Below are 11,713 nucleotides of genomic sequence, written 5' to 3'. Positions count from 1 at the left end.
GTTGATACAGGGGAAAATCGCAACTGATGGACTGGAGCTAATTGAAGATTGGTGGCAGCATCAGTGAACAAAGGGAAGGTTTCCTTCGCACTCTTTTATGTGGCTTCCTTAGGACTTTGGAGCAGTGGATGTTGATTAGAGTGGTGGCCAATCAGACGCTGCGAGTGACTAAGCCAAGAGATTCTTTTTGCTGGGAGTATGGATTTTTCAGCGAATAGAATGAGGCGAGTGACTAAGTGTGGCATTCTCACACCGCACTCTATCTAGAATATTCAACATGCTAATCGATCAGACAAGGTGTTTTCTGCATTTGCTTCGATCCTTCTAACTTGAGAGAGCCGTTCTATTCTCCTCGCTCTATTTGGATCTTCTTGCTTCTGAATCGTAACAGTTCATTGCGATAGCTGCACCACACTGAGCAATGGACCAAGAGCCGGTATGGCACGACGCTTATCCTAAACCCCGGAACCAATCCCCCGTAGCGGTCACTCGGCAAGAGTTATTGCAATGGCTTCAAGATGGAAAGACCCCCGGCCTCGACTTTCTTCTGGTTGACTTGCGCAGAACGGACCACGAGGTAAAGACCGCCAACACCTTTGCTTGTGCGCCGTGGATTGACAGCTGAGGCAAAAAGGGTGGGACAATCAAAGGTTCAATCAACCTTCCCGCTCAGAGTCTCTATCACAGCCTCCCAACCCTTTTGACCTTGTGTCAAAATGCTGGCATACGTACTGTAGTCTGGTATTGCGGTATGTTCTTGAAGTCCATCCTTCTTGTGACTATAGTCTGTTACTCAACTTCCTCCTGTCCAGGGTCATCTCGGGGGCGGGGAACTCGGGCTGCCGGATGGTTTCAAGACCTGATTGAGGATCAGAAGCTCTCTGGAATCACAAGTGCAATCTTACTGGAGGGTATTAGTGGCTGGGCTCGAGCAGGTGAAGAGTATACGAGCCTCATGGATGCGTACGAACCTGAACCATGGTTGAAGGCAAAAAAGTAAAGGCATGCCTGGGGAGTCATATGTAGCAATTGAGGCCACAAACCCAAGATTACTGCTTTAATTAATAAGAAGACTGCTATTGTTAAAATGGCAGCCACTTATGTTGATTGTTGGCTGGACACTCTGGATAACCAACTCTTCCGGCATCGGTGTGGCATCGTGCTTCGATTTGCAAGCCATGCGGCACTGTCGGTCCCACGCAATCCGATAGATCCCATAGGCAATTGAGACAAAGGAGACATCGAGCGAGGACTGCGAAAAGTACAAATCATACCACAACTCCAGATCGTGCGGGGAGCATCTTCCATTCTAGAGATAGCGTCCATCCACCGATCTGCGACTCAGACGTTCAAGCATGTATGTTGTGTCACCGCCTGGATCCAGTAGCCCGAGGCTGGACCAATAATCTAGGCAACCTAGTGCAGCGCAAGCAGGCTGCTGATGACATATCCTCCTCAGGACAGCCCAAGACAGCATGCCGAGCCGTGGTATGTCACCTTTACCTTGCATCCAAGTGGCAACATAGCTCGTATAGCACTGAGGTCATGAGATCCCTGTCAGTGACATATCAACAATGTATCCAATAATGTGCTGGTTTTGTGTTGGATATCCAGAATCCCAGGCAACAAGACCGTTCAGAAAAGCCGCAACATTGTTTGAGATACAATGAAAGGAACTCGCCAGCAGCTCAAGATCCTGGCCGAGATATGGTTTTGCTGGATTCCTGACACATCCATTGCATTCTATTTGCCTACCGGCCCCTAGCGAAACGCCCTTCTCAGGCGTCAACTTTACCAGTGACATATCGTTCAGAAAGGAGCAAGTATATCAAGACATTGACTGCTCTGAAGATTCTCGCTATCTATTCCCTGTTTTCTTACACTCGTCCAACCGTACTGCAACGAAAGTCGATTATTGATTCAACCCTACGCAATCGAATTCTAGGGGCATTTGTTCCAGTGAACACAATGGATGACAGCCAGATCTACGAGAAAGTCCAGGAAGCGTATAGCGCTGCTGTCAAAGGCAATAGCAGTGATTATGGACAAAAGGTCGCTGCAGCATTTGGATATAGCGAGAAAGAGCTGGCAAGCATCCCGACGGGTGCCAACCTTGGCCTGAGCTGCGGAAATCCACTTGCGCTCGCCAAGTTAAGAGAGGTTCATTTCCCCTCTCCTTGATGAATGTTCAGCCCAACTGCATGCATCCTTTGAAGCCTCATGTCATTGACTGATAGTGGAACAGGGCGAAACCGTTATCGATCTCGGTAGCGGCGCAGGATTTGACGTGTTTCTTGCGGCCAGAAAGGTTGGGCCACAAGGTAAAGCTATCGGAGTAGACATGAACAAAGTATGCCATCTCCTGCTCCTTACTTGTCCTAGCCAAAACACCACTAAGCATATATCAGGACATGCTTGAGCGAGCAGAACGCAACAAAGAAAAGACCGAATTCAAAAATGTCTCCTTCGTGGAATCTCGAATCACTGAAGTGGCACTGCCAGACGCAATTGCCGACTGCATTATCAGTAATTGTGTGGTGAACTTAGTGCCAGAGGGTCAAAAGCAACTGGTCTTCGACGAAATGTTTCGTCTGCTCAAAGCTGGTGGACGTGTGGCAATCAGCGATATCCTGACCAGGCAGGAACTTTCGCAAGAATTAAAACGTGATGTGGCCCTATATGTGGGATGTATAGCGGGCGCAAGCCAAGTAAAGGACTATGAGCAATATCTTCGCACAGCGGGATTTCGGGGTGAGTGATCCTACTTATCATATCATCCTGGCCAAGCACGGCTTTTGGGGTTTCGTGGCCATTCGTGACGCAATTCTGCTGATGTTCAGCTAATCGGGACAGAAATTCTCATTGTTGACGCCAACAGCGATCTAAATGTTTATAAACGCAAGGAGGCGGAAGGATTAAGTCAATGCTGTGGCACCTGTGAAGAAAAGGCCTGTACTGGCTGTAGTGGGAAGAAGGCTGTGCAGGATGCTCCTTGTGAAGCCAGCGAAAAAGACTTCGCTAAGCTTGATTTCAATGAATGGGCTGGTATGTGGGATGAGATTTCTTGCCGCTCATGGTACTTGACTGACTTAATACCATTAGGCTCCTTCAAGATCTATGCTGTCAAGGCATGAGCCCAAGAGTCAACGGCTCCTCAGCGAGAACCACAACGGGCCTTGTCCCTCCCTCGCTCTGAAATGATTGAACAAAGAGTCAGCAGACTCTGAGCCTGCAAACTACGGATATTCTTCTTTGACGTCCAGCCATCGATAACAAACCGCACTGCTCTGGCAGATTTGAGGAAAGCTCTGTGCAAGTATGCTAGCTCGTGAGGTTGATAGTAGTGACAGGTCTGCCTGCATGCCCGCTGCGCTGATCTGGTTTTAAGTCCCAATTGCTCAGTAGGCACATGCTGCATAATTTAATGGTGATTACTATAAGAGTGCCGCGATTTCCAACCAGGTCATCAGGACGAAATCCCCTGCGCCATGGCATCTTACTTTCAAGCCATGGCACCCACATGGGCAAGCAATGTGCTAAGCCCGTTATGGCAGTGGCGCGATATGTCACCGGTCTTGGCCAGCCTCGCCCGGCCGCCCTAGAAAGCTAAACGACGCCTGTCAAAACGTCTGGATCAAAGCTCATTAGCATGTACTAAGCATGGTGACTGTTCCCCGGCTCAACGTCTCCGGTTATTTGTCTGTTTGCCCACATGAATCCGATGAACAATCAGTTTCTCTCAGTGACACCGACGCAAGCCAAAACACCCGCACATACACTGATCCGGGTGCGGAATAATCAGCGACGCCATCGTGAGCGGCGACGCCAATATATCGCCTTACTCGAGCAGAAAGTCCACCAAAACGAGTGTCTTCTTGCTGAAGCAAGAGCAAAAATTGCGGAACTAGAGGCTGATTCCAGGTACTGGAGGGACCGAGCGACTAAGGAGCATGCTGATGCTGTGGTGACTCCACAGCCGATGCTGCCAACGGAAGAACACCAGCAACTGGAGGAAATTGGCGATGAGATACGAAAACAGTCCCTGTGGCTCCAAGATGATGATACTTACGCACGCGATGCAACGGCTGGATTTGAGTCACAACGCCTTGTAGCGATGATGAAGACTACTGCTGTGGCTGGATCCTCCAGTCCCTGTATATCATCGCCCCAACGAACCTCAGCTTTGGTACCCCTGGGCTCTGTGTATCTCTTTCAGCGGCCCGAACCTGGTATCCTCCCACAGCATAGCACACAACTGAAGGGGACATCTCTGCCAGCCCTCTTAAATGACGTAGACACCAACCAAATTGAGGACGTGTCCAACGGCCCATTGGCCTCGATTTCCAACTGCAAGACATACCCACCGCTCGGAAATGAGTCTACAGTACCCTGTGCTCACGCGTCCAATTTGATTGCACAACAGAACGTCCGTTGTTTGGATGAGAACAGTATTCAAACTTGGCTTCAAAAGAGTTTCCGGAGTGCTCAGTCTCAGAGCGAAGGCTGTCGGGTCGAGACCGCATCTTTGTTCGCTCTGTTAGACTTTATCAGTGCTCCTTGATCGGAGCTGCAAAGCCGTTCTTCGCATCGGGGATATGTGATAAGGCTACTGCTGCTTATATACCTCTTTTCACGCTACTTTGTTGAACGTGCTCATGTGATCGAATCAGGGCGGATGTGTGGGCACCTCCATCTATTTCTGTTTCTGCATGGTCCTTCCATGAGATGATGTTTATATCTCTCTTATAATACCCCACAGAAAGCACACTCCTCAGTTTATACACAACCCATGATGAATATTACCTAATGTCTCAAGTGGCTTGCATGTGCAATTCAGCACTGAAGCAAACGCACAAACTTGCTGAACCTAGTAGGACACAGCCATAGCAGCATTTAAAGATACTCCATCATGCCCTTCAATAGGTAGTCTGCACATAAGGGGAGCATGGTGCAACTCATATAGCTGATGACTGATAAGAAAGGTATTGCGTTGGCTGCTGGATACATTGTAGATTGAGGTGTCACTATCCATGTTGTTGAGCGTGAGGCTTCGAAGGCCCCCACCAACTTGAATAGCGTAGGATGCGGAGCCCGGAAAATCGGAGAAACTCTGCCAGGGCTCTCTGCGCCTTCTCGACTCCATGCCTCCTCACATCTTGAGACCTTGCAGTCTTGGATGTTAAAAACATTGATCAACCACCAGCAATTTTACCACTTCGTCTGATGCAAATCAAGAGAACTACCTGATACCTCACCACCCTCGCTCGAGGAAGCGTTGCTCGATCCAATAATCCGACCGCTCATCATGGACTTCAAATCTTTAATGTCTGCCCAGATCGCCAAATCCAAACCTCCGGCAAAAACCACAGCCACGGCCAGCACGGCCACAAAACCAAACAAATACGTCCGGCGGGCGGACCTCGAAGCGGCGCGAGAAGCCGAATATGCAGCCGAGCAAGCTCGCCTGTCCGCAGAGCGGGAGGAGCGGGCGGCGAAGAAACGCAAGCTAGAGGACGAAGAGGCGGAGCGCAATGCGGCACGAGAGGAGAAGAAGCAGCGGCTCGCGGAGGAGTCACGGCGACGGCGGGAGGAGGAGGAGCTCGAGGAAGAGAAGAAGCGACGGAAGCGGTTGGGTCTACCTGAAGTGCCGCATGTGCCTGGCTCTATTGCGAATGGGGGTGATGGGTCGTCGCTGTCCTCGACTAGGCCGGGCCACCAAGGCGAAGACATCGCGGACGATGGACTACGTACCCGACTACGAGAGCTCGGAGAGCCAGCGTCTCTCTTCGACGAGACGCACAGCGCGCGGCTGAAGCGCTACCGTTCCCTGACGGCGAAGACACTGGCGCCGAAACTAAGCGACGGACCGATCCCAACAACCCTCGCGCCCGTCCCGGAGAAAGACATGCTGATCCCGGCACCACCACTGCCCACCAAGGAAACGAACTCGGAAGGGCACACATTCCTCTACCGCCAGCTAGCATCCTACTTCACGCTCCTCCTGACAGAGTGGGGAGCCGCGCTGTCCCAACGCGCGTCCGATGTAAAAGCCTCCTCGAGCGGCAAAGCCGCACACAATGCATATCTCATGGTGCTGGCGGACCTGACGCCACTTTTCCGGCACTTTGAGCGAGAGACGCTGAGCGCGGATCTGCTGGAGCCGATCTGCGCGATCGTGCGGTCGGCGCAGCATCGGCGGTACGTAGAGGCGAATGATGGCTACTTGACGCTGTCGATTGGCAAGGCCGCCTGGCCCATCGGTGTTACTATGGTGGGTATCCATGAGCGGTCTGCACGGGAGAAACTGCACGAGAGCAGTAGTGGGAAACAGGCGCATATCATGACGGACGAGGTCACGCGCAAGTTTCTGCAGAGTATCAAGCGGTGTATCAGCTTTGCGCAGACCCGTTGGCCGCCGGATGATTTGGGCCAGTTGATGGGGTGACGATAGACTCGACAGGCCGAAATGGGACCACGAAGAACCCGTTTTTATTTCACCGAATTGCAGGGTGAATATTTGAGTGTAATAGGACAGAATCTTATGTTATTTGTGCAAAGACACTCCCATAGCAGTTTCAACTGGCACACCGCATCCCAAAACTCTCAATGTACAGCACCCAACTAGAAATCACAAATGTATAGTGTCTAAATGAATGCGACCCGCCCGCAAGCAGTAGACAGGTTTGATCAGTGTATTTCAGTTCATTAACTCATCAACTAAACGATCAGTAAAATTCGATAATGGCGCAATAATATCCTCCCAATCACAAAAGATCATTCAAGCCGTATGTTCAATCCTCATGGCTAAATTTCTTCCAGAGAACAAAGGCAATTCCCAGAAAAGCCAACAACGCCTCGCGGACGAATGAGGGGGTATCTGTCGCGAAATAGCGGTGATGTTGCCAAGAAAATCATCCCTGGCTGGAGCTTGTCGCCCCACGTGGTATATATGTTCACGTGCGTTGTCTTGTTGTTGTCCCTAGACCGTTCAATTCCGGCCCCCTCGGGGCCAGACCTGGAAAGGCTCCAGGCTTTTGCGGGAGCTGCTGTTGGGCTGACAGGCACATCCTTCATGCTGTGTAACAGTCTTGATTTGTTTTGTGGTACGGCCTGAATCGGTAAGCTGGCACAACCCTCAGTGTCTCTGAAGTCGATCCCTTCAACAGGACTTGTTTAGTGACCCGAGGGCGAAGTCAGGTTCGAAGTCAGGATAGGCATCTAGCCTTGACTCATCTCGCTTCAACAAATGCGGTCATCGAGATCCAGTCGTAATACTGGGATCTCCTGAATCAAGCAACAAGACTTGTGGATTTGTAGGGGGGAGCCATTTGTAGGTTGCCTGGTTGGATCAGGCAATTGCAACCGTCTATAAGCGGCGCGACGCCACAGGGTTGGATCCGTTGACCTGCAGCAAATCTCTAGAGAGTCACGGCGCCGGACAAGGTTCGAGAGTGCCGGGATGTCGAGCCAAAACAAGTAACCCAACCGGTCAGTTCCGAAGCACGTGATTCGGGGTGGTGTACTCCGCTCAAAAGGTGCTCCAGTGCCAATCTTTGGGAACACTATTGGCAACTTGTTCGACTGGCTTCCCTCCTCGGAACCCGCCTGAAATCATCCTATGGTGACCAGGAGGTCCTGCTAGAGGGGTTGGGGGCCCACTTTCACTGCCGTCGTCTTTGCTGTTCTGGCTGTTCTTGCGGCGAATAGATCTAGCGGTATCCCACCTTTGATACTGGCGATGACATGTCTCGCAAGCTCTGGAATGTAGACCGCCAGGATGGAATTTGGCATCTTGATCCAAGGGAATCGTATATGTGGTATGGGTGGAGCAAAAGATGTGTCCGCAGTGGCGACAGTGATGTTTGCGGACAAAGAGGTTGAAAGAGGAGCGACACTGAGGAGAGTCGCACGTCGGTGAAGCTTCGTCGGGCTAGAGTAGAATTCACGTTAGCGATTATAAGAGGCTACATGCATAACTGGTGACGGAGCGGTACATCTGCAGTGCAATCGATATTGGGGTTTGGTTTCGGTGACACATTTACATACCTTCCAATGGTCCTTTTTTGGGGGCCCAGTCACATCACTTAGCTCTTCAGCTTGTAACCAGTCGGGATCAAAGCCATCCAAGTGGTGCTCTTCTGGACTCTGTGAAACGGGTGCATCTTGTAGATTGTCGAGTGAACCATGCAAGCTCTTGGGTGGTGTCATGGGAGAAGTGGTGGAGAAGTGTTCGGTAGGTCTTAGAGCCGCAGGCACATATAGAGGGGATTTCATGGGTCGCAATTGCTTGTACGGATTGGGAGCGACTTGCTGAAGATATTCCTGCATTCGTGGAGAGGCAGGAGAGGCAGAGCTGGCGGGAGAGGGCTGTTGACTGGCATAGATTTGATCTTCTGGGATGACGAAGGTCTGGATTGCGCAGTTGGTTGCCATTTCGAAGTGATGAGGGTCTCCCCAGTCGCGGTCGGTGTGACGACGGATGAGATTGAGTATATGTATAGATGTAGTCGGTAGGGTGAAAGTCCGGCAAAGGCTATAGCCCGCGCTTAGGTCCGGCTCGGGGAGAGAGAGAGAGAGAGAGATGAGGTGGGCGGGCGGAACGATTGACGGACGCCACCGCAGCCAGAAGTTCGGTAACGAATGAGGGCAGGGACGTAGTTCGTAGGGCTGGCTCGAATGTAGAAAAGGCAACCAAAAGGATGGCTCAGACGTGGAGGGGTGGGGTGTTACGGGGAGAAATAGAGCAAGTGGTGGGATTTCGAGAGTGGATGAGAAGCCAGAAGTAGTGGGCGGCCCCAGGAAGGCAGTATGATGTCTTTGTCTGAAGGAAAGTAGCTGCTAAATAACAAATAGGAAGAGATAGCAATGCAATTGAGTGAGCTCGGGTTGGAGGATAGGATGAAAGAGTTTGGTACAAAAAGTTCTAGTAGTAATCGTAGTAGAAATCAACGCGACAAGAAGGGAATTGGGCATGCGAGCAGGTGGCAGAATCGCTCTACACCATCCTAGGGAAGCGGCGACGGGCTTTGAGCGACATGTGCGCCAGTGTGCCAAAACCAGCCGGCATACTGATAAGGACTTTGACGGTCCAATGAAAAGATGCAAGTTTGAAGGCTCGATCCCTCGATCAGGAATAGACTCGCCAGCATGGATCATCTATTGCGGGCCCTGTCGCGCGCCAGAGTCCCTAGAATCAGTGGCGAGAAAAAAAGAATGGGTCACAGGCATGTCATGGCAGTCAGGGTGTCAGGGTGGGATGTGTTGGGTGGAAGACAAGGGGAAGTTAAACCCCCATCCCACCAAACGCAACCACCGTAGTGCCCCTCGCTCCGCCTCAGGGTCCAACCCTACGAGTAGGCAACCCTGGGCAGCCTTGGCCCCTGGGGTTGTGCCTGTAAGGGCCGAGTCGGTCGGTCAGATCATCCCCCAAAGCCTTCCCCGAAGGTGTGCCGACACAGCCATAGGTGTATGTAGGTGGGTGTACTCCGACTGTACAGCAGGTGCCACCACCGCCCGGGAAGTCTCCTCCCTTTGGCTGGTGAACAGGTTAGGCATGCTTTCGGGGCCTTGTCGCTTGACCCAATGAAGTGGTGGTATGGTTAACATACCACCACTACAACACCACACAGAGCCACTGTGTCGGTAAAGCTCTCCATCGTGACTTGACAACCTAGGACCTCCTTGTTTGGACACCTGGCGTTCTCCAGATGGAAATGCAGTGACGTCCGTTGTAAGTGGGCAGTTGACCAACTGACAGCCGGGCATTTGCGGAGATACGAGTACTGGTACCCGTCAGCTACTGGGTGCTACGTCGTTGGTGGAGGCACCACGCACAGGCACACGCAGTCGCACAACGTTGGCGCACGTGCTTTCAATTAATCACTTGTGCTGGCAGCGATCCCACGTCGTGTTCGCGTCGAAGTTCATCGAATCGTGAATGGGAGTGGATCAAAGGACCAGATTGATTGTTCCGACTTGGGATGATGCGGAGAAGATCTCTGGATCCCAAACGTAACAGTACAACCACTTTTAATTCCCCAGGCTCCAGATGATGTGCATAATGCTGCAGTAAATGTGGGCGCTTGAGTGGGCGGGTTACGTGACTGGCTCAGTGGCTCATGCAGGCTGGTGCAGGCTGGTGCAGGCTGGTGCAGACCACCACTGATGCAGAGCGATGCGTCTTATCCTACAGGTGCCAAAGGCGGTCAGGCCAAGAATGCTCCGGGGGCGTTCCTTTTAGGTGTGCACCGTGCCGACTAGATATGTAGCTGGGGGGAGGGGGGCTGTAGGTCACCTTACACGGCCTGCAAGAGGGCCCAAGTGTTCGATTTCTCGGGCCCCTCGGGTGCTTGCCAGCCCAAAGACTCCCGGAATGCAGTGCCTATTGGGTTGCTGGCAGCTGCAGCACGGACAATATTTACCAGGGACTTCAGTGGTTTCTGTTAACTGGCTGACCTCGACAAGGCACAACCTCCTCCGTCCTCCGTACAAGTATCCCAATTCCCAGGCCCTCGTTTCCATGACCCGCTCCCTCGGTTCTACCCGTAGACATGCCTACGCCCGGCACCTGCCTTCTCTTCCCCTCGATTTCTTTCACTCTTCAAGTCTTAAGCCTAGACATCCGAACTTCTCGGTTGCTTTCAAGTTTCAAGTTGGAAGTTTCCTCCCCTCCTCCTCTTCAACGTCCCATTTTCAGCTTCCCAGACCCTTGGGAGAGTCGGCTTTCTTCGACAAAGCACGACCCCATTTCTTTGATCCCTTCTCATTCCGTTGGAAAGATAATAGGTCAGAGGAGGAATCTACTGTCTACTGTCTTCAGGCTTTCCCACTTTCTTCGGCGTCACCTCAACAGGCCCGCTTTGTTGTCTAGGGATTTTTCAACACCATGACGAAAAGACATGCTGACTCTCACCCAACTTTATCCCTTCACGAGAAGGATCACCCATGGTATATAAGAGGTTATCGACCAGAGGTAGCCAACTCCAAGAGATCTCCTGATGAGGATCCTAAAGGCGAGATCGCATATCAAAGAGCATTCGCCGATGCTGCAAAGCAAAACCCTCCTAGAGTCCCAAATCCCTCCTTTTATCCCAATTCACCCTCGGCCAAGAGTTACATCCAAAAGAATGCTGAATCCGTGTTTTCGGTGAGGAAGAAATCCAGTCTTCCATCCACCCCTGCATCTTCTTCATCCCCACAGAGTCAACAAGAACGGCTCCCCTCGCCTCGACACGAGATCCCGTACTCTTCTCACAAGCCAACTTTGAATATCAAACTAGAGCCACCCTCTTACTCCCCCGCTTCCACTTCCAATGGCTACAGCTTCTCCCCCATGGCAACCAAACCAGTTGAGGAGCCTCGTCCATTTGGCAGCAGTCCTCCAATGACGCTGGAACCAAAACTAGATGCGCCAAGAGGACCTTCAAAAATGCTGCGATGACCCCTTTTCATGTTCAGTTGAACGTGAGGTCCAACCCAAAATGAGAGTGATCACTCTGTCCCAGATTAGACCCTCCTTTCAACTCCCACAATCAAGCACACCGGTGGCCAATTACTCCCACAGTTATCTGGCTTTTCCACATCCGACTAGACACACATTCTCAGATCCCAGCGGAAATTTCCACAACAGCATCCCTCTGTCCTTTTTTGGGGGTTGCGAAGATCCAAATACTTTGAAGCGAACAACCAGTATGGTTGATGACACATATCATGA

At 51.5% G+C, this 11,713-nt stretch overlaps 6 protein-coding genes across 6 annotated transcripts; 5 read left to right on the top strand and 1 right to left on the bottom strand.

Moving 5' to 3' along the window:
* Positions 1–418: 418 nt before the first annotated feature.
* A1O9_07895 (uncharacterized protein) lies at positions 419–994 on the top strand (the record flags this gene model as incomplete). The annotated part of the gene is made up of 3 exons (XM_013403450.1): positions 419–577; positions 635–749; positions 813–994. Coding segments are annotated over 3 exons (456 nt in total), but the record flags the coding sequence as incomplete, so codon positions are not given.
* Positions 995–1,968: 974 nt separating this feature from the next.
* On the top strand, positions 1,969–3,134 carry A1O9_07894 (uncharacterized protein; the record flags this gene model as incomplete). The annotated part of the gene is made up of 5 exons (XM_013403449.1): positions 1,969–2,160; positions 2,246–2,350; positions 2,409–2,751; positions 2,854–3,045; positions 3,103–3,134. The coding sequence occupies 5 exons, from the start codon at positions 1,969–1,971 to the stop codon at positions 3,132–3,134; spliced, it is 864 nt and encodes a 287-aa protein (XP_013258903.1).
* A 578-nt stretch (positions 3,135–3,712) lies between these two features.
* Positions 3,713–4,561, top strand: A1O9_07893 (uncharacterized protein; the record flags this gene model as incomplete). The annotated part of the gene is made up of 1 exon (XM_013403448.1): positions 3,713–4,561. One exon carries the CDS (start codon positions 3,713–3,715, stop codon positions 4,559–4,561), a length of 849 nt encoding a protein of 282 aa, XP_013258902.1.
* A 744-nt stretch (positions 4,562–5,305) lies between these two features.
* Positions 5,306–6,445, top strand: A1O9_07892 (uncharacterized protein; the record flags this gene model as incomplete). The annotated part of the gene is made up of 1 exon (XM_013403447.1): positions 5,306–6,445. The coding sequence occupies one exon, from the start codon at positions 5,306–5,308 to the stop codon at positions 6,443–6,445; it is 1,140 nt and encodes a 379-aa protein (XP_013258901.1).
* Positions 6,446–7,528: 1,083 nt separating this feature from the next.
* A1O9_07891 (uncharacterized protein) lies at positions 7,529–8,433 on the bottom strand (the record flags this gene model as incomplete). The annotated part of the gene is made up of 2 exons (XM_013403446.1): positions 7,529–7,930; positions 8,047–8,433. The coding sequence occupies 2 exons, from the start codon at positions 8,431–8,433 to the stop codon at positions 7,529–7,531; spliced, it is 789 nt and encodes a 262-aa protein (XP_013258900.1).
* A 2,452-nt stretch (positions 8,434–10,885) lies between these two features.
* On the top strand, positions 10,886–11,440 carry A1O9_07890 (uncharacterized protein; the record flags this gene model as incomplete). Its single annotated transcript, XM_013403445.1, has 1 exon — positions 10,886–11,440. The coding sequence occupies one exon, from the start codon at positions 10,886–10,888 to the stop codon at positions 11,438–11,440; it is 555 nt and encodes a 184-aa protein (XP_013258899.1).
* Positions 11,441–11,713: the final 273 nt, after the last annotated feature.

The sequence above is a fragment of the Exophiala aquamarina genome, assembly GCF_000709125.1.
Source record: "Exophiala aquamarina CBS 119918 chromosome Unknown aczIA-supercont1.6, whole genome shotgun sequence".
In the NCBI taxonomy this organism is placed as follows: domain Eukaryota; kingdom Fungi; phylum Ascomycota; class Eurotiomycetes; order Chaetothyriales; family Herpotrichiellaceae; genus Exophiala; species Exophiala aquamarina.
This window is presented reverse-complemented; position numbering and strand designations above follow the sequence as displayed.